The 21,897-nt window shown below is 49.1% G+C and overlaps 1 protein-coding gene across 1 annotated transcript in view; it reads right to left on the bottom strand.

The window, feature by feature from the left end:
- LOC138296826 (calpain-1 catalytic subunit-like) overlaps positions 1-21,897 on the bottom strand; it is a 457,633-nt gene that overhangs the window by 121,816 nt on the left and 313,920 nt on the right. The window contains exon 6 of the mRNA XM_069236287.1: positions 14,301-14,469. Coding sequence (XP_069092388.1) covers positions 14,301-14,469 — 169 coding nt within the window. The remainder of the gene's footprint in view (positions 1-14,300; positions 14,470-21,897) is intronic.

The following is a 21,897-nucleotide window of genomic DNA, read 5'->3' as shown; positions in this document are numbered from 1 at the left end:
TACAAGGAAGTTGAATATGTAGTTTGCAGGTATGCAGATATTGCTGCAAGGTGTATTTTAATAGAAGAGAAGGCTAGCTTTGCTTTTTGTAAATGGAGCAAGTAATTTACTATATGTTTTGGAGTTGCGTCTAGTGGTTGTATCTGATTATGATGGCAGTACCAAACAAATCTTTTCCACTTACTTGCGTAGCAGTGTCTAGTGGATGGCCTTCTGGCCTGCTTTATGACTTCCATACACTCTTGGCTAAGTTGTAAGTGTCCGAATTCTAGGATTTCAGGAGCCAGATTGCTAGATTCAGCGATGCTGGGTCCGGGTGTCTGATCTGTTGGTTGTGTTGCGTTAACAGATCTGGTTTGTTGGGCAGTTTGATGGGTGGTACTACAGACAGATCTAGCAGTGTTGTGTACCAGGGTTGTCTTGCCCACGTTGGTGCTATTAAAATGAGTTTGAGTTTGTTTTGACTCAATTTGTTTACTAGGTAAGGAAGGAGAGGGAGAGGAGGAAAAGCGTAAGCAAATATTCCTGACCAGTTCATCCATAGGGCATTGCCTTGGGATTGCTTGTGTGGGTATCTGGACGCGAAGTTTTGGCATTTTGCGTTCTCTTTTGTTGCAAATAAGTCTATTTGTGGTGTTCCCCAGAGTGTGAAGTAGGTGTTCAGAATCTGTGGGTGGATTTCCCATTCGTGGACTTGCTGGTGATCTCGAGAGAGATTGTCTGCCAGCTGATTCTGGATCCCCGGAATAAACTGTGCTATTAGACCAATTTGATGGTGGATTGCCCACTTCCATATTTTTTGAGCTAACAAGCTTAACTGCGTTGAATGTGTTCCTCCTTGTTTGTTTAGATAATACATCGTTGTCATGTTGTCTGTTTTGACAAGGATGTATTTGTGGGTTATGATTGGTTGGAAAGCTTTTAGTGCTTGAAAAACTGCTAATAATTCTAGATGATTTATATGCAGTTTTGTTTGATGTATGTTCCATTGTCCTCTTATGTTGTGTTGATTGAGATGTGCTCCCCACCCTGTCATGGAAGCATCTGTTGTTATTACGTACTGTGGCACTGGGTCTTGGAAAGGCCGCCCTATGTTTAAATTTATACTGTTCCACCATAGAAGCGAGAGGTAAGTTTGGCGGTCTAGCAACACCAGATCTAGAAGGTGACCCTGTGCTTGAGACCACTGTGAGGCTAGGCACTGTTGTAAGGGCCTCATGTGCAGTTTTGCGTTTGGGACAATGGCTATGCATGAGGACATCATGCCTAGGAGCTGTAGTATTGTTCTTGCTTGTATTGTTTGGTTTGGAGACATGTGTTGAATGACCCTGTTGAAATTGTGGATCCTTTGTGGAGTTGGCGTTGCTACTCCTTTTGTCGTGTCAATTATGGCTCCTAGATATTGCTGTACTTTGCTTGGCAGAATGTTTGATTTTGCAAAGTTGACGGTGAACCCTAGTTTGTAGAGGGTTTGTATGACTTGATTTGTGTGGTTTGAGCATTGTGTGAGCGAACTGGTTTTGATTAGCCAGTCGTCTAGATACGGGAACACATGTATTTGCTGCCTTCTGATGTGTGCAGCGACTACTGCTAGGCATTTTGTGAATACTCTTGGAGCGGTTGTTAAACCAAAAGGCAATACTTTGAATTGGTAATGTATTCCTTTGAATACAAACCTTAGATATTTCCTGTGTGATTGATGTATTGGTATATGGAAATATGCGTCCTTGAGGTCTAGGGTTGTCATGTAGTTGTGTTTTTTGAGCAATGGTAACACTTCTTGTAGTGTGACCATGTGAAAGTGGTCTGATTTGATGAATGTGTTTACTACCCTGAGGTCTAGAATTGGTCTCAGTGTTTCGTCCTTTTTTGGTATCAAGAAGTACAGTGAATAAACTCCTGTGTTTATTTGTGTGCTTGGTACTAATTCTATTGCATTTTTTTGCAGTAGTGCTTGAACTTCTATCTCTAGAAGCTGTGAATGGTATTTTGATAAATTTTGTGATTTTGGTGGTATGTCTGGAGGGAATTGCATGAATTCTATGCAATAACCATGTTGGATAATTGCTAGGACCCATGTGTCTGTAGTTATTTTGTCCCATGCTTCGTAATATTGACGTATCCTCCCCCCCACTGGTGTTGTGTGGGAGGGGTGAGTGACGTGTGAGTCACTGCTTGTTGGTAGTGGTTTTGGGGCTTTGAAATCTTCCTCTATTCCTAGGGAATTGCCCCCCTCTATACTGGCCCCGAAAACCTCCCCTGTACTGTCCCTGGTAGGTGGGCGGTGCGGACTGTGAGGTGCTAGCTTGTGTGGCCTGACCCCGAAACCCTCCTCTAAAAGGTGTTTTGCGGAAGGTGTTATAAGATCCTCTGCTCTGCGGGGAGTAGAGTGCGCCCATGGCCTTGGCAGTGTCAGTGTCCTTCTTGAGCTTTTCTATGGCTGTGTCGACCTCCGGACCGAACAGAAGTTTTTCGTTTACTGGCATGTTAAGCACTGCCTGCTGAATTTCTGGCTTGAATCCAGACGTTCTGAGCCATGCGTGCCTACGGATGGTAACCGACGTATTAATGGTCCTTGCGGCCGTGTCTGCTGCATCCATGGAGGAGCGTATTTGATTGTTGGAAATGTTTTGACCCTCCTCAACAACCTGTTTTGATCTTTTTTGCAGATCTTTTGGGAGATGTTCAATGAGATGCTGCATCTCATCCCAGTGGGCTCTGTCGTATCGCGCTAGCAGCGCTTGTGAATTTGCGATGCGCCACTGGTTTGCTGCTTGGACAGCCACCCTCTTCCCAGCTGCATCGAACTTCCTGCTTTCTTTATCTGGGGGAGGTGCATCCCCAGAAGTGTGTGAATTTGCCCGTTTTCTGGCAGCCCCTACCACCACAGAATCTGGTGGCAGCTGAGAGGTGATGAATACAGGGTCCGTAGGAGGCGCCTTATACTTTTTGTCCACCCTAGGCGTCACTGCCCTACTTTTAACTGGCTCCTTGAAAATGTCCTTTGCATGGCGTAGCATGCCTGGGAGCATTGGCAGGCTTTGGTAGGAGCTGTGGGTTGAAGAGAGGGTGTTAAATAAAAAATCATCCTCTACTTGTTCCGAGTGTAGTTCCACATTATGGAATAGTGCTGCTCTAGCCACCACTTGTGAGTAGGCTGTGCTGTCTTCCGGTGGTGATGGCCTAGTTGGGTATGTGTCTGGGCTGTTATCAGACACTGGTGCGTCGTACAAGTCCCACGCATCCTGATCTTGGTCATCGTGGCTCATGGCAGTGTGAGCTGGCGAATGTGACGGGGTGTAAGTTGGCGAAGCCGGAGTTACAGGTGGAGGCGAGGGAGGAGGTGTTACCTTTTGTGCTGTTTGTTGCTGAGGAGTAAACTGAAGCGTTCTCTTTCGTTTGACAGGTGGAAGGGTACTGATCTTCCCAGTCCCCTGCTGAATAAAGATACGCTTTTGCGTGTGATCCACGTCAGTGGAGTGCAGTTCTTGTTCAAATCTATGTTTCTTCATTTGTGAAGACATAGAATGCTCTTCAGTATAGGAGCCTGAAACAGGGTCTGATGTCGCTTTTTTCGGCTCTGAAAACCCTGTTGATTGTTTTTTCGGCTCCGAGGTAACCTTCCTCTTTTTCTGTGCCGAAAATTCTTGGCCTCTATGGTCTTCGGCGCCACTGTCTCAGCGTCGATCCGTGTCGACACCGAACTCTCGGTGTCGATGCTTCTGTTTAGCCCTCTCTCGGTCCCGAGGAGGCTGCGTGCCGGTGTCTCGACCGAAGTCGGACGATCTCGACACTGAATGGGCCTTTTTCGGTGCTGATTGTTGGTCACCAAGAATTTGGGTGGAGCCATGGCCGGTTGGCGGTGGCGTCCCCTGGGCCTTCTTTCCTTTTTTAAGTTCTGATCTCGACGTCTTACTCACATTTTTTGTAGAGTCTAGCTCGTCGGAGTCTGAATCCTGGATGGAAAAGGATTCCTCCTGTTCCTCTTCTGTCTCAAACTGTCGACGCTCCTTTGGCGTGGACGCCATCTGCAGTCTTCTCGCTCGACGGTCGCGCAGAGTTTTTCGGGACCGGAACGCCCGACAGGCCTCACAGGATTCTTCGCTGTGCTCGGGTGACAGGCACAGGTTACAGACCGAGTGTAGGTCCGTATAAGGATATTTGTTGTGGCATTCGGGGCAGAATCGAAACGGGGTCCGTTCCATCGGCGTTGTTCTCCACGCGGTCGGGCCGACTAGGCCCCGACTGGGTGCCGAAATCTACCCCGAAGGGCACCGAAGCGCTTCGATGTTCAACGCGTCGTCGTATGTGTCTATCTCGAACCGGATCGCAACGATACCGTCGAAAATCTTCCGTTTTCAGCTATCTTTCCGTTCCGAAACCCGGAGCGACAGGAACACGTCCGAACCCGATGGCGGAAAGAAAACAATCGAAGATGGAGTCGACGCCCATGCGCAATGAGCACAGAAGGAGGAGTCACTCGGTCCCGTGACTCGAAAACACTTCTTCGAAGAAAAACAACTTGTAACACTCCGACCCAACACCAGATGGCGAGCTCATGCATACCATGTGTATCTACAGCGACAGATGCCATCGAACAAATTATATAACCTTTGGTAGGAAATAAGGGTCTGTCCTCATGACTATCCTGTCTTTCTGTTTTTGCTTGTATGGCTCTTGGATTGGGAATACAGCAGTTCACTTACTCCGCGAAGGGATGTCATTGCAATAAGGAAAGCTGTTTTTAACATGGTCATATTTTAGAATTAATGGTGAAGTGGCTCAAAGTGTTTTCTCATCAGCTGTGTTAACACTAGGTTTAAGTTCCATATTGGATCTGGCACCCTCCTTGGAGGTGCTATTCTTTTAGCTCCTTAGAGGAATATTTTGATCGCTGGAGTTGCAAAGAAGCATCTTCTTATATGAAGTCTTGGGTAGGCCACTATCGCTGCCAGATGACCTTCAATGAAGCATAATTCAGTTTGCTGTCTAGCCGGTGTGTAAGATATCACAGGGCTGTTGTATCCTTTGTGTTGTCTTGTAATAAACCACATTTTTGGCACCACCTTGAGTATCTTTCGCATTTGGCTGTACAGCATTTTCTTGCTGTTGGTCTTGCTTCTTTGAGAACTGCCATTGTGTTCTCTGATAGACCTAGATGTCCAAACCCTATGCCCTTAGGAGCGAGGCTGATAGACTCAGTGTTTTTGGCTCTGGATGGAGAACTCTCCCCCTTGCATGGAGAGATCTTGCAGACCTGGTAGCCTCTGAATCTTGCTTTTGGATATTTCTATTAGGTCAGAGAACCATGTTTGTCTTGCCCACTGTGGGGCGATGAATATCAGTGTCATTGGGGACTGCCTACATTTGTTGATTACTTCATGTAATGGTGGGATCAGGGGAAAGGGTAAGCAAATATCCCTCACCAGTCTATTCACAGAGAATTACCCAGGGATTGGGGGCGTGGATGGTTGGGTGCACAGAACTGACATTTTGCATTCTCTGGTGCTGCAAACAGATCTATTTCTATTTCCCCATTGCCTGAATATCTTTTTGAGTACTGTTTGATTGAGTTCCCACTCATGCGAGGAGGATGCTTGTCAGCTCAGCCTGTCTGCTTCCACATTCTCCATCCCTGGAAGATGAATTGATGTTATGTTTATCCATTTTTGGATGGCCCACCTCTAGATCTTTTGCACTAGCTTTGACAGTACAAAGGATTTTGTCCACCCTGTTTCTTGAGATATAACATTGCTGTTTTATTGTTTGTTTGAATTAGTAAGGACTTTCCCCAGCGCCGTTTCTGAAAGGCTTTTAAAGCTAAGAACACCGTCTTTAGTTCTAGTACAGTTATATGTTGAACTGCTTCCTGTTCTCTCCAAATCCCTTTGATTTCGAGTCTCCCCATATGAGCTCCCCAACCCATATGTGAGGCATCTGTGGTAATCGTTACTGTGGGAGTTGGTTCTGAGAATGGTCTTCCCATTGAACAAGTTATTTACCTTCGGTAACAAATTATCTTTTGGGGGACCTGGCTTGGCAGTTTGGGCTTGGCTGTTCCCAAGGGGAAAAGGGTCAAGACTGATTTGCATATGGCTGCGTCCAAACTGGGGTGACATGGTGAGCAAAAGAACAATGGATTAAACCCAGATCTGTAACTGGGGGTGTGTGTTTGAAAGATTTCAACACTCCATCCATCATCCTTTTGTGTTTATTCCAAACACTAGCGCTTTAAGTTGATAGTGTTCTCCATATACACAAAACACAAGTATTTCTTGTACCTGTGGTTCATTGGAAGGTGGAGATATGCATCTTTTATATGTATTGTTGCCATATGATCTCCTTCTAGCTGTAATAGGACACCCTCCAGCCAGCATTGTCCTTTTGAATGTTCCTGTTTTTTATGAATTTTTTAAGTAACAGAGGTCTAGTATTTGACAAAGAGATCCATCTTGCTTTGGTATTAAGAAATATGTTTAATAGTTTCTGTGGTCAGTGTCCTCTTTGGCTCCTTTTGAAGCAATTCATGTACTTCTTGTAGTAAGCTGATATTTTCTTCTTTTGTGTGACCACTTCATTTAGCTCTTTCACTGGTGGTTTTTTGATCAGTTCTATGCAATAGCCAAATTGTTTGATGTTGAGTATCCATTTATCAGATCTTACCTTCTCCCAATATTGGAAGAAGTCCTTTATCCTCCCTCTCACAGGTGTTGTGTGTTTGAGGGAACACTGTTTTGTTGAGTCACTTGATGGATGGAGCCGCTGGTCCCCTTTGTGGCTGCGGTCTCCCTCTTGCTCGTCCCCTAAAGAGCTGCTGTGGTGTTGGCTTGTACTGCCATTGTTGCACTGGTGTTTGCAATTGGCTTGTACCCTGAAACCCTTGATGTGAGGTTGTGCTCTGGAAACTCCCCCTCACTAAAGGTCTCAAAGTAGATGTGGACGCTCTTCTCAGGTTCTCCCTGAATTGAAAGGCCCTCATTGACTTTGCTCATTCATTGTCCCTTTTTTAGCTGTTGTAGTGTTTTATCAGCTGTACTGCCTAAGAGTTGTTCCCCACTGAATGGGTTGTTAATGATATTAGCTTGGACTTCACTTTTGAATCCAGACACCCCTTAGCCATGCATGTGTTCTTAGGGTGGCCCTCGCCATTGTCTGTCTACTTGCTGTATCTGCAGCATCTAGTGCTGATTTCAAGTAAGTGTTGGCAATATTGTTCCCAGCCTCTGTGAGGGATGCTGCTCTCCTCTGGGTATTTTTAAGGCAAAGGTTTCATGAGTTCAGCCTCTTCTCCCCAGTGCTGATATGCATACCTGTTGAGCAGAATAATTAGAGTTGGCAATGCGCCACTGAGTGGCAGCTACTCTTTAAAATTTTCTTCCCACTATGTCCATCTTTTTGCTCTCTTTGTCTGAAGCAGATCAAGATGTTATGGGAACATTTGCTCTCTTTCTTGCTATAATGATAGAATCTGGTGGGACTGTCCTGCTAATATATGGAGGGTCTCTTGACGAATGTTTGTAATTATTTTCGGCCCTTGGGGTTATAGACCTGCATGTTGCATGTTCCTTGAAGGCCTTTCTTCCTTGGTCCAAATACTTAGGAGCATGGGGCGGTATTTACTTTTATTTACTTACTATTTACCCAAGGGTAGGTCGCTCCCCCTGCAGCTCCTCCAGGTTCCTGAGTCCCTGAGACCCACCTCACAGTAAGTACCCCCCACCTCCCAGCCCCTCGCTCTGCCCTGCGCTACTCACCCTCTCTCCTGCTCCTTTTCTTCTTCTCTGTTCTTCCTCCTCGCTCCTCGTCTGTAATCTTCTTCTGTACTCTACTTTTCCCCGTCTTCTCTCTTCTTCTCTTCTTCCTCATCTTCTTCTGTGGTCTTCTGCCTTCTGTTCTTCGTTTTCTGTATCTTCTTCTGTGTTCTTCTGGTCTCCTGTTCTTCCGGTCTTCCTTTCTTCTGTTCTTCTGGTCTTATGTTTCTTCCGGTCTTCTGTTTCTTCCGGTCTTCTGTTTCTTCCGGTCTTCTGTTTCTTCCGGTCTTCTGTTTCTTCCGGTCTTCTGTTTCTTCCGGTCTTCTGTTTCTTCCGGTCTTCTGTTTCTTCCGGTCTTCTGTTTCTTCCGGTCTTCTGTTTCTTCCGGTCTTCTGCTCTTCTGTCTTCTGCTCTTCTGTCTTCTGCTCTTCTGTCTTCTGCCTTCTTCTCCCCGCGCCTGCCCTCCTGCTCCTGCCTCATCCCCCTCCCTCACTCGCCTCCCCCCTCTCTATCACCCCTATCTAACCCGTTCGCTATCTACCTCCCTCACTCCTCCTATCTACCTATCTCTCTATCTCTCTATCCCACTAACTCCCTCACTCTCCACCTCCTCCTATCTACCTATCTCTCTATCTATCTATTTCTCTTTCTATCGATTTCTCTATCTATCGATTTCTCTATCTATTTCTCTATCTCTCCCCCCCTTCCCGCCACCCCCTCTATTACCTATCTTCCTATCCTCTCACTCTACCTCTCACCCTCACCCACCTCTACAACCCCCCCTCCCCTATCTTCACAACCCTACTCCTCTCTTTCTCCCTAATCTCCTAAACCTCCTAACACTCACCCCCCTCCACCCTTAAACCCCCCTCCCTTGCGCTTTCCCGCCGCGACCTCCTGCACGCCCCCGCCCCCCAGCTCCCATTCGCCCCCAGCTGACCCCTCCCCCCCCTCCTACCTCATATGGCGGCTGCTGTGCGACCGCGCCGCTGGCGCGCAGAGGCAAGCCCGTCTGCGCCCGTCCACGCCTGGCCCGCGCCCAGCGCCACGACCCCTGGTCCCCAGCTCTCGAAAGACCCGCTGATCCGCTACGACCCCACCACCCTCCACGCCCTCAACCCAGGACGCTCCAACACCTGCTTCCAAGCTCACCCCAAACGCACCCATGGACCCTTCGCCTGCAACTCCTGCAAACGCATCTTCCACCACGCAACTACCACGACCACAAGCCCACGCGCCATCAACCACCTCAAGTGCATCCTGGTCAACGCTCGTTCCGTCCACAAGCACGCCGTTGAACTCTGGGACCTCCTGGACTCCACATCCCCGGACGTCGCCTTCATCACGGAGACCTGGATGAACGCCTCCTCTGCTCCAGACATCGCCACCGCCATCCCCGAAGGCTACAAGATCTCCAGAAAAGACCGCGCCAACCAAGTAGGAGGAGGTATCGCCATCGTCTTCAAAGACTCCATCAGCGTCACCACCTCCACCGAAGACACCCCTCTCGCCGCTGAACACTTGCATTTTCAGATTCGCACCGACCCGAGGACCACCCTCAGAGGATCCCTCATCTACCGTCCTCCCGGACCGCGCGCCCCATTCAGCGACGCCATCGCCGACTTCATCTCCCTGCACGCCCTCGCCTCACCGGACTACATCCTTCTAGGGGACCTCAACTTTCATCTGGAACAAAACAACGACCCCAACACCACCACCCTGCTCGACAACCTCGCCAACCTCAGCCTCAAACAACTGGTGAACACCGCCACCCACATCGCCGGACACACGCTCGACCCTATCTTCTCCGCCAGCAAACACATCTTCTTCAGCCACACCTCCGCTCTACACTGGACCGACCACAGCTGTGTCCACTTCACATTCCGACGCGAGAACCGCCACCGCCACCTCCGCACTCAACCCATCCCTCGTCGACAGTGGAACAAGATCCCCGAAGAGCAACTCTTCTCCGCACTCGCCGCCAACCAACCCACCCTCACCACCGACCCCAACGACGCAGCCCTCAGCCTCACAAACTGGATCTCCAACTGCGCAGACAACCTTGCTCCCCTCAAACGCACGCATCGACAGACCAACACCAAAAAACCTCTCTGGTTCTCTGACACCCTCAAAGAATCAAAGAAAACTTGTCGCGCTCTCGAGAAGGCCTGGCGCAAGGACCACACCGCTGACAACATGACCGCCCTCAAGAACGCTACCCGCGAACACCACCACCTGATCCGCGCTGCTAAAAGGAACTTTTTCACCGACAGACTGGACAAAAACAGCCACAACAGCAGAGAACTCTTCAGCATCGTCAAGGAGTTCTCCAACCCCAACGCCAACGCCATCACGCCCTTACAGGATTTGTGCGAATCCCTCGCCACCTTCTTCCACCGCAAGATCAGCGACCTCCACGACAGCTTCGGACACCAGACCCAACCAAACACCACCGAACCCGCACCCCCGACCATCACCCTCAACAACTGGACCCACATCAACACTGAAGAAACCAAATCCACCATGAACTCTATCCACTCCGGTGCCCCTTCGGACCCCTGCCCTCACTTCATCTTTAACAAAGCTGACGACATCATCGTCCCGCACCTCCAGGCCGTCATCAACTCTTCTTTTTCTTCTGCTACCTTCCCCGAATGCTGGAAACACACCGAAGTCAACGCCCTACTAAAGAAACCTACGGCTGACCCGAGCGACCTGAAAAACTTCCGCCCCATCTCTCTCCTGCCTTTCCCAGCCAAGGTAATAGAGAAGACAGTCAAAAACAGCTGACCACCTTCCTGGAAAACAACAACCTGCTCGACCCTTCACAAACCGGATTCCAAACCAACCACAGCACGGAAACCGCCCTCATCTCAGTCACAGACGACATCAGAACCCTGATGGACAACGGTGAAACAGTCGCCCTCATTCTCCTCGACCTTTCGGCTGCCTTCGACACTGTCTGTCACCGCACCCTAATCACCCGCCTCCGCTCCACCGGGATCCAAGGCCAGGCCCTGGACTGGATCGCCTCCTTCCTCTCAAACCGTTCCCAAAGAGTTTACCTCCCTCCGTTTCGCTCAGTACCCACCGAGATCATCTGCGGCGTACCCAAAGGCTCATCACTCAACCAGACACTCTTCAATGTCTACATGAGCCCCCTCGCCAACATCGTACGCAAGCACGACATCATCATCACCTCCTATGCCGACGACACCCAACTTATACTCTCCCTCACTAAGGACCCCGCCAGCGCCAAGACCAACCTACAAGAGGGTATGAAGGATGTCGCAGATTGGATGAGGCTCAGCCGCCTAAAGCTGAACTCTGAAAAAACGGAAGTCCTCATCCTCGGCAACACCCCGTCCGCCTGGGACGACTCCTGGTGGCCCACGGCCCTCGGCACCGCACCGGCCCCCGCAGACCACGCCCGCAACCTCGGCTTCATCTTGGACCCTCTTCTCACCATGACCAAGCAAGTCAACGCCGTGTCCTCCGTCTGCTTCCTCACCCTCCGCATGCTCCGCAAGATCTTCCGCTGGATCCCCGCCGACACTAGAAAAACCATGACCCACGCCCTCGTCACGAGCCGCCTGGACTACGGCAACACCCTCTACGCTGGAACCACAGCCAAACTCCAAAATCGCCTGCAACGCATTCAAAACGCCTCGGCCCGCCTCATCCTCGACGTACCCCGTAACAGCCACATCTCCGCACACCTGAGACACCTGCATTGGTTCCCAGTCAGCAAAAGGATCACCTTTCGACTTCTCACCCACGCACACAAAGCCCTCCACGACAAGGGACCGGAATACCTCAACCGACGCCTCAGCTTCTACGTCCCCACCCGCCTCCTCCGTTCCTCTGGCCTCGCACTCGCTTCCGTCCCTCGCATCTGCCGCTCCACGGCGGGTGGGAGATCTTTCTCCTTCCTGGCGGCCAGGACCTGGAACTCCCTCCCCACCAGCCTCAGGACCACCCAGGACCACTCCGCTTTCCGGAGACTCCTAAAGACCTGGCTTTTCGAGCAGCAGTAACCCCCTCTTTCCCCTAGCGCCTTGAGACCCGCGCGGGTGAGTAGCGCGCTTTATAAATGTTAATGATTTGATTTGATTACTTTGCAATTGTAGCACGGTCTCCAGTAAAGAGTAAGACTGTGCTTTCTCTTTCGCCAGCTGAACGTTGTACTCATCATCAGAACTCTTGATCTATTGATTATACATGGTGATGTTGTCTGACGATGATTCCCTCGATGGATAAGTGTCTATCCCCTCTCCTTGGGAGTTTGTTTCAAGGTTCTGCCACTGGATCTCGAGGTATTCAGGCCCCTTTGTATCCTGGGACATACCAGTGACTTCAGATCCTCCTCTTCCTCCAGAGGTTCTGATGTTGTCGGGGGTCGAGGTCTTCCATGTCCTTAGCCTTTTCAGTCTGTTCCATAAAAGCTTTTGGCGGAATCCCGAACACTCAGAGAAGCGTCAAACTTTTTCTTCTTTTGAAGGATTATGGCTATTTCAGCCTCAAGACGCCTCTTTTTGCATTCGATTTAGGCCAAACGATGTTCAGCTTTGAGCGAGGGTGTCGACTTCCTTTTTGACGTCGAGCTTTCGTTGAGAGGTCTCACTCGAGGTTTTTTTTTTCTCTCTCTCGACTTTGGTCATCCTTCGACGCCCTAACCTCCTCCGAAGCTCTGCTGCTTGCTATGTACTTTGAATGGGACACAAGGGGTTCTTTCAGCTTCTGCTTGCCTTTGGTCGGCCAAATTTTCGATGCCAAGGCAGCTTTTTGTGTGCTTGAGTCTAAGAATCGAGGTGCGCACCCGTATGTTTTTTGGGCGTTACTTGCAACCGTTTCTCCTTCCATTTACCATATTTCTTTTTGAAGTCCGTGACCCTCATTTTGACATGAGCCCTATCCTCCGGCCAGTAGAGTGATACTGTCCTTCCTCCTCGTTCAGCAGCCCCAGGTCTCTCAGCGACAGAGTCTCCTTCAGTCCTTGCATGGCGCAGTGTGCCTGACTGTTTTTCTCTCACCTTTGAAGTGATTGGTTTAAAGTCGCACACCTAGTGGTTGTCATTCTGCACAAGCTTGTGGTGGCACCTCTGGCAGAATCGAACCGGTGTGTTTTCCATGTTGAATGGTACTGGGTGCCCCCAGCCCGGGCATTCTCCAGTCTTCCTTCGGTGTGTGTTGATGACTCTAATCTGTTGTTTTTCTCATGTTCTTACTTCGATGAACTCTCAACTAACGCTTCCTTCTTTTCAATGCTTGGAGAGACGTCATCAATGCTTCCAGACCGAACAGTGAAAAAAAAGAATCTGAAGATGCGACCGCGTGTGGGAGCCTCCGGGGAGGGCATGTGATGTAAAAAGAGGCTGGATCACACACCAGTGGTGGGACCGTTGACGCCCAAAAGAAAGCAAGGAAAGACTAATAGTATAAAGGAAAATTCCAGACCCAACCACTAGATGGTGAAATAATGCACAGCGTGTGAATCTAGAGAAGATGCTGCAAAACATTATGCGCTACAGCCAACAAACCTTGGCTCTTAAGCACGAAGAGGAGGCAATAACCAGAGCCTGTCCAAATACAGGCAACGAGGCACACATGGACAAGCTTCTGGAAAAGATTCCACAAGAGCATGTGTATTTGCATTGGCAAACATACAGAGCCTAATTGAAGGTCATTACATTCTACATACCATTACTTCAAACTACTATTAGTCCTATAATTAAAAAAAAACAGCCATAATTCTAAACCCAATAAAACAAAATCTCATTAACTCCTCTACTCAAAGCCAAACATTAAAATATCCTTTACCTACACCCCAATTATTTCACAACCCCTAACCTTAATTCTAACATGTGCTACATAGTTCATCGAATTAATATTAACTTAATCTGCGCATCAGCAATGTCAGGCTTTTGGAGGTGGAAAGCCTCAGTGGCTGACATCAGTTTAATGGAGTTGACCAGAGTGGGACATAGTGAATTCAATTCCTTGTGGGGCTACTCCACTACCTTCTTCTAATACATGTTCCTAGCTACCAATATACAGCATGGAGAAAGCGTTTGTTCTTTCCCAGCAATGGGAAGTCTAAGTTATTGTCATTAATCCTGAAGGTGAGAACCAAGGTGAAGCTTACATATCATTAAGGAACTTCACCCAAACAAAGCTCTGTGAAACAAGTGGGTTCTGCGGTCTAGAGAAAAAGCACTGATCAGCATGAGGACTGCTGTACAAACACTGGTCCACTTCTGAAAGTCTACAACAATGCAGTACCTTACCAAACTTTCTCATGTATTTGATACTGAATTTCCAACGCCCACCACCAAAGAACACGCACAGCCCATCATTCATGCCAAGTTACTATTTGTGGATAATGCTTCATACACAGAGTCGCTGGAAATCAGGGCTCACAAATGAGTAATTGAGGGATATCCAAGTCAAAAGGTACAAGGGGAGGTATAGACTGTGGGAAAGCTCTGTCATGTGACAGATGAGTGATCAAGGGAGTTGGCTCTGTTTATCTAAAGAAAAGTTCCTCACGTCGATGGAGCAGCCCAGTAATGAGCCCCGTGCAAGCGCCCTCCGGATGATTCTGTACAGGTCCTTGGGAGCCTTCTTCAGGTCGTACATCTCTGCCACGCCTCCCGTGAAATCCTCAAAGCCCTCGGTCGTGCTGCCTCCAGACAGGGCTTCATAGGAGCCGTTCAGCCTGCAAGAGAGGGGTTGGAAGAAAACAGTGAATGAATCAGAATCGGAGACCTTTTAGATTGCTACACATTGCCAGAATGTTTGGTTACTTTACAGAATTACAGGAACATATATACTCTATGGGTGTGACAAACTTCTGAAAACATACTCCACGGATATGTAAGACTCAATAAAGCATACTCAAAGCCTGCATTACATAACACTTGATAAAGCACATGCACAGCCTAGGAATATAAGAAACAGCCTGAGTGTGGGAAACTAAAGAAATAATCAAAGTGAAACTCATGAAAACTTGTTCACCACCTACCAGTGCTAGCAACAGAAGATGAGATTGAGAAACTGAAAAAAAAAATGCAAAGCCTACAAATTCATAAAAGTGATATAAACATATTTACAGCCTGTGTACAGAAAACACACTTAAAAGCCTGCAAAAATAAATCCTAACACATATTTAAACCATACAACTGAGAAACTGACGAATGGGTGTCAAAGCACACGAATGCCTGTAGGTGTGAGAAACTAAAGTATCAACAAAACACATTAAACTCGTAGATTGTTGTGGCCGTCAAATCCATGAAGCTACAAGTGTAATAAAGTTCTGTTTCAAGAGTCGTAATTGCTTCTATTAATAACAAAGAAGATTTTCATAGACGTTGGCAGTGGGAACATTATCTCAAGCCTTTAGGCAGTCAACAATCTACAGCACATTAGTTTATAGTAAAGGCCCTCTGAATTGTACAAAGTTAAAAGCTGCAAGACATGGCTTGTTACAAGCACTCCTCCTAATCGACGCTGCTTTCCAGGATTGTTTAAGCACAGAGGATACACCCGTGAGGCATTCTTCAAAAGATAATTCGTTTTAAAAAAATCCGAATTCTGAGCGTTAAAAGACAACTTTGTAAAATAAATGTTTCTCAGTACACAAATAATTATACTCCAGTTTCCTCCGTGTGAAATAATCCTTCAAGGATATCTACTACTATCTGACACTGGAGAATATTTTTTTGGGACGAGAATCCCGCGCTTCCTATTTGAGGCCATCTTTTAACCAACCTGGAATCTCTGATGTGTCCCAAAATCTAAGAGCTGACTTTTACCTTGTCTATATTGCTGATGTATTTCCATTGACCTGGTCAAATCACAGGTTGATATTATTTCCGGTTCCACCTCCTCGAACATGTTGCCTAAACTACCCCATCTACAGTCTAATTTTCGTACCTGGAGTAAACTAAGTAACTTGTCCAAAACAGATGATGTAGCCTGTCCTCTGAAACAATCCTCTAGTTACAGCAACCGGAACCACTGCTTCTATATTCCATAAGAGAAAATGGACAGTGCTGAGTAGCAAAAGAACACTTTGTTTTGCTATTCCAAGGTAGCCAGCCGGTCCCAGATAAGATTTTTTTTAATATTTCAGTAAAATTCCCAAAAAGGAAGAACTACGGTGTGAAGAAAACGTATAACATGTGTTTTGCCCCTTCCCAGCGTCCAGGCCTGGGGCCTTCTCAAGGCGTAGATTAATAAGTCTGAAAATTACAGAGAAATCGGCAAGAAATATGTTCTTAGGTTTAAAGTACAAGTTACTTACCTTCGGTAACGAAATATCTGGTAGAGACATATTCTAGTTGCAGATTCCTTACCTTAGAATTTTCCCCCAGGCGTCAGACTGGATCCGGAGATTTTTCTTCGAGCAATACCCTTGCGCGTCGGTAGGTGGCGTCGGTCGACTCCGCAGGCGTCATAGTCGCCGTGATGACGTCGGGAATAGTACATAGACGCCGCCCTCGCGCAGTGACGTCAGTTTCTTTTAACGACTTTCCACGCCAGAGCGCAGAGCCGCTAAGAACACTGAGATTGGTGCACCAGAGCTAAGGACCTGAAAGGGGGGAATCCCTGTCCCTAGAAATCAGTTCGCAAGCGGGAGGATGGGTGGGCGGTAAGGAATCTGCAACTAGAATATGTCTCTACCAGATATTTCGTTACCAAAGGTAAGTAACTTGTACATCTGATAGAGACTTCTAGTTGCAGATTCCTTACCTTAGAATAGATACCCAAGCAATGCCATCCTCGGTGGTGGGCTGCGAACTAAGATCATACTATAAAGTCCTGCAGGACCGAACGACCAAAGTAGCCGTTCCGACAGACCTGACTATCCAGGCATAATTCTTAGCAAAATGTGCAGGGATGCCCACGTAGCTGCCTGACAGATATCCAGGACAGGAACTCCGCGTGCTAACTCAGTGGATGCAACAGTGGCCCTGGTAGAATGAGCCCGCAAGCCGTCAGGAGGTTGCTTTTTTGCCAAAGCGTAGCACATTTTGATGCAAAGAAGCACCTATCGAGAGATAGGTGCACCGCCTTCCCTTTCTTCGCACCCACACAGCCAACAAAGAGTTGATCGTCCACCCGGAAGTCTTTAGTACGATTGAGATAGAACGCCAACGCTCTTTTAGGGTCCAGACGGTGGAGTCTCTCCTCCTCATGGGAAGGATGTGGGGGTGCGTAGAAGGTGGGCAAAGTGATGGACTGCCCTACATGAAATGGTGTAACCACCTTAGGAAGGAAGGAAGCTCTAGTGCGTAACACCACTTTGTCAGGGTGCACAGACAAGTATGGAGGCTTTGAAGAAAGGGCCTGAAGCTCACTCACCCTGCGAGCAGAGGTGATAGCGATGAGAAAGACAGTTTTGAATGTGAGGAGCCGCAAGGGACAATTATGCATTGGCTCAAAGGGGGTACACATCAAGTAAGTAAGTACAAGATTAAGATCCCACTGAGGCATGATGAAGGGAGTGGGAGGAAATAAGTGGGTGAGCCCCTTCAAGAACCTACTCACAAGAGGAGATTTAAAGAGTGAGGGATGATCAGGAAGCCTAAGAAAGGCGGAAATGGCAGACAGATACCCCTTAAGGGTGCCCAATGCAGAGCCCTGCGGGGCTAAAGAAAGAATGAACAGAAGAACCTCTGAAAGAGAGGCAGTAAGGGGGTCAACAGATTTGTTGGTGCACGATGCCACAAATTTATTCCAACGACAGGCGCATACAGTTTTAGTCGATGGACGCTTGGCTGCCAAGATAACATTGCAGACTTCGGGTGGAAGGGCAAATGCTGTCAACTGTTGCCGCTCAATCTCCACGCATGCAGGCGGAGGTTGGACAGGTTCGGGTGGAGGACCTTCCCCTGCTGCTGCGACAGAAAATCCGCCCGAAGAGGCAGTCTGAGTGGAGGATCGATGGACATGCTCAATAGCTCTGGATACCACACTCTGAGCCCAGTCCCGAGCCACCAAGATGACTTGGGCCCGGTCGTTCTTGATTTTCTTGAGAACTCTGGGCAGAAGAGAGATAGGCGGGAAGGCGTAAAGGAGGCCGGAGTTCCACTCGAGACGAAAAGCGTCTCCGAGCGAGTGCCGCCTTGGAAACTCCAACACGCAAAATAGCTGACATTGCGCGTTCTCTGCAGAGGCGAACAGATCTAACCAAGGCTCTCCCCACTTGAGAAAGAGACCTTGCGCCACCTCCGGGTGGAGACGCCATTCGTGATCGACAGTGCGTCGGCGGCTGAGTTCGTCTGCTCTGGCATTGAGAGAGCCCGCCAGATGTTGAACCATCAGGGTAATGCCCTGATGTTCCAGCCATGTCCAGAGGCGTAGTGCCTCCTGACAAAGGGTCCAGGACCCTACCCCGCCTTGTTTGTTGGAGTACCACATGGCGGTAGTATTGTCCGTGACCACCTGCTCTACTTTCCCTTTGAGAGAGGGAAGGAATGCTTTCAACGTAAGCCTGATCGCTCGGAGCTCCAGCGTATTTAAGAGGAGTCCCGACTCCGCCGGGGACCAGAGGCCTCTGATCTCCGCCTCTCCCATGTGGCCGTCCCAACCCAGAAGCTACGCATCTGTCACTATAGAGAGATCTGGTTGGGGAAGGGAGAGGGATCTGCCATTTACCCAATTGGGATTCGAAAGCCACCACTGCAGGTCTTTCGCAGTTCCCCTCCGAGATCTGGACTATGTCGGAGAGATTTCCCTGATGCTGCGCCCACTGGAACTTCAAGTCCCACTGCAGAGCCCGCATATGCCACCTGGCATGTGTTACTAGCAGGATGCAGGAGGCCAAGAGGCCCAGCAGCCTCAGAGTCCGTCTCACCGAAACCCAAGACCAAGGCTGAAAGATCGGAATCATAGCCTGAATGTCTTCGACTCGCTTTTTGGGAGGATAAGCCCGAAACACCACTGTGTCCAAAACAGCTCCGATGAAAGGGAGTGTCCGAGAGGGAGTCAGGTGTGACTTCAGCACGTTGATAGTGAACCCCAGCTGGTGCAGGAGGTCCGCCGTAGTCTGAAGGTGGGAGACCACTGTCAGGGGCGAAGGCGCTTTCAACAGCCAGTCGTCTAGGTAGGGGAAGACTGAGACCCCTAACCTGCACAGATGAGCTGCAACCACCGCCATCACTTTCGTGAACACCCGAGGGGCACTAGTAAGGCCGAAAGGGAGCATGGTAAACTGAAAGTGCTCGTGACCTACCACGAATCTTAAGTAACGTCTGTGGGCAGGCAGGATGGGGATGTGGAAATAAGCGTCCTGCAAGTCCAACGCTACCAGACAGTCTCCTGGGTCCAAGGCAGACAGAACCTGAGCCAGGGTGAGCATTTTGAACTTCTCCTTCTTGAGGAAGTAGTTCAGGTCCCGAAGATCTAGGATAGAGCGCAAGCCTTTGTCCTTCTTTGGTATCAGAAAGTAGTGGGAATAACAACCACAACCTACTTCTGGCACAGGGACCCTTTCTATAGCTCCCTTGGACAAGAGAGCCGCGACTTCCTGGCGGAGAAGCACTAAATGATCCTCCGAAAGGTGATGGAAGGAAGGTGGCATGTGTGGTGGTGCAGATTCAAAAGAGAGGGAGTAGCCCTTCCGAATTATTTGCAAAACCCACCCGTCCGTGGTTATATGTTCCCAGTGGGGCAGGTGATGGCGGATTCTGCCACCAACTGGGCGGGAGTGAGGGGACGGAGTAGGAAGGTTTGGAGGCTGCTGCGGGGGCAGAGGTGGACTGGACAGACCTCTGGTTCCCTGTCCTACGGCCACGTGGGATTCCGCGCCCCCGGCCACGCATAGGCTGTCCAGCGTGCATGGCCCGGTGACTGGGTTGAGGACGCGACAAGGCGTCCCTTCCGTGGCCACGAAAGGGACGAAAAGCGGACTGTGGTGGGCGTGTGGTGGAAGAAAGGCCAAGGGACCGAGCCGTAGCACGGGAATCCCTGAACCTCTCCAAGGCCGAGTCCGCTTTGTCTCCGTAGAGACGGGTGCCATCAAAGGGCATGTCCATGAGTGACTGTTGGACATCCCCCGAGAAGCCAGAAGTACATAACCAGGCATGGCGCCGTAAGGCCACTGTCATTGCAACCGATCTGCCCAGAGAGTCGGTCGTATCCAGCCCACAACGGATCGTGAACTTTGCTGCGTGTCTCCCATCTTTGACTGCGACCGGCGTCGGTGCGGATCCGCTCACGGATCCGGAGGCGACCTCGGTGGCCGGAGCCAAAGCCGCCGGCATGGAACCCGAAGGCCCCTCAGCCAAGCCCCTTGGGCCCGAAGGCGCCGTATCGGGGTCGGCACGCCCAAAGATGAGGCGCATGGCCTCGTTGAACTCTGAGTTGGGCGGGGGTCGCTCCAGGGCCAGGAAACTCGGGGAAGCGCGGAGTCGACCCAGACTTAGGATCCGAGGACGGAGGCCTAGTGCGTGGACGCTCATCCCGTGTCACGTCGGCCGAGCGACGGGGTGATGTCGGAGAGCGATGGGACTTCTTCGACTTCTTCTTCTTCTTCTTACCTTGACCCGAGGACTTAGAAGAAGACGAGTGGTGATGGCTCCGCGACCGATCGAGACCTTCCTCTCGAGCGAGATCGGGACCTACGCGGAGTCGAGTACCGGGCCGCCATCAGCTTTAGGGACCGCTCCCTCAAAGCCTTCGGGTGCATTGCCCGACACTCTGAGCACGACCTCAGGTCATGGTCGCGCTCGAGGCACCACAGGCAAACACGATGAGGATCCGTCACCGACATCATGCGGTGGCAGTCCTCGCACGGCTTGAACCTGGTCTTCGGGGACATCCTCGACGCACCAAGTGTCGCACCAAAAAAGTTCAACAAAACGGTCGAATTCGGCCAAAAAATAGCTGAGGGTAGCTCTCTCTCGGATCAGTGGGTGGCGCGGAAAGTAAAGAACTGACGTCACTGCACGAGGGCGGCGTCTATGTACTACTCCCGACGTCATCATGGCGACCACGACACCTGCGGAGTCGACCGATGCCACCTACCGATGCGCAAGGGTATTGCTCGAAGAAAAATCTCCGGATCCAGTCTGACGCCTGGGGGAAAATTCTAAGGTAATGAATCTGCAACTAGAAGTCTCTATCAGATATCGTGGTCACTGAACAATTTGATACAGTTAGTCCCGGCAGGGAAGCACCTTTAAAGCGGTCAGAAAAAAATCCCAGAAACCTCTAAATCAATCCAACACAGTCCCAAGTGGTGTGTCAGAACAGGAAGGAGAGGTGATCCCAGCAATCATTTATTATCTTCTATATTCATCTACTCCTTACTCTTAAAAGTTGGACCCCTCTTTCAACCACCAATAGTAGGCAACAGAAGAAAAAGGAGCCTAGGTTCACCAGCACTCTGGTGGACAATGAACTTCATACCTGATACCTGGAGTGAGCTTGGTGCCATTTGTATTAGGAGACAGTGAGCTTCTAACGCCCAAACAAATTCTATCTGGAAGCTTTCAAGGTCTAATCTACAAACAGGCTTTTAGGTGTTTGTTGGTCAAATACCTCTTGTGAACAGTACCAAAAACCCACTGTGGTGTTACAGGCAGTCCTCTGCTTATCACCAATTGGCTTCCTTGTCCACCGTTGACCACCGACTGACTTTCTTGCCACTCTCATTGGCTTGATCATTCCTCTTTTTGAGTTTCTCCCTCCCCTTGAGCATAGTTCTTTACCAGCCTTTTGATTGTCTCCTTCCACTGCTCAAACTCAGGGAACTTCTTTGTTTATTTATTTGAAACAATGTTTTACTTTATTAAAATGTTTTCTACTACAAATTTTGAATAACTGAATGAGAAGAAAAATGTTACTTTTTCTAGTAAAACCAATCTACTGATGATTATTCACTAGTTTGCTGTGGAAGTTGAGGTTCACACATCCCCCTTCAGGGACCATTGTTTAATTTATTATATTTTTCAGGAAGCCTACTGGATGGTTTTGTTCCTTTTTACAAACTCAATCACAGGTTTTCTGTTGTCACCCTTTTTGTATGAATAAATTTGCCATCACGTTGCGTGTACCCTAGGGCTCTTCCTGATCCCTTATTGGGTTTAATGTTCAGCCCATAGCATCTCTTATAGTGTCATTTGGTTTTAGGTTTTCC

Source organism: Pleurodeles waltl, chromosome 5 (genome assembly GCF_031143425.1).
Source record: "Pleurodeles waltl isolate 20211129_DDA chromosome 5, aPleWal1.hap1.20221129, whole genome shotgun sequence".
Lineage (NCBI taxonomy): Eukaryota > Metazoa > Chordata > Amphibia > Caudata > Salamandridae > Pleurodeles > Pleurodeles waltl.
The sequence above is the reverse complement of the archived record's forward strand: the minus strand, read 5'-3'. Positions and strand labels throughout refer to the sequence as shown.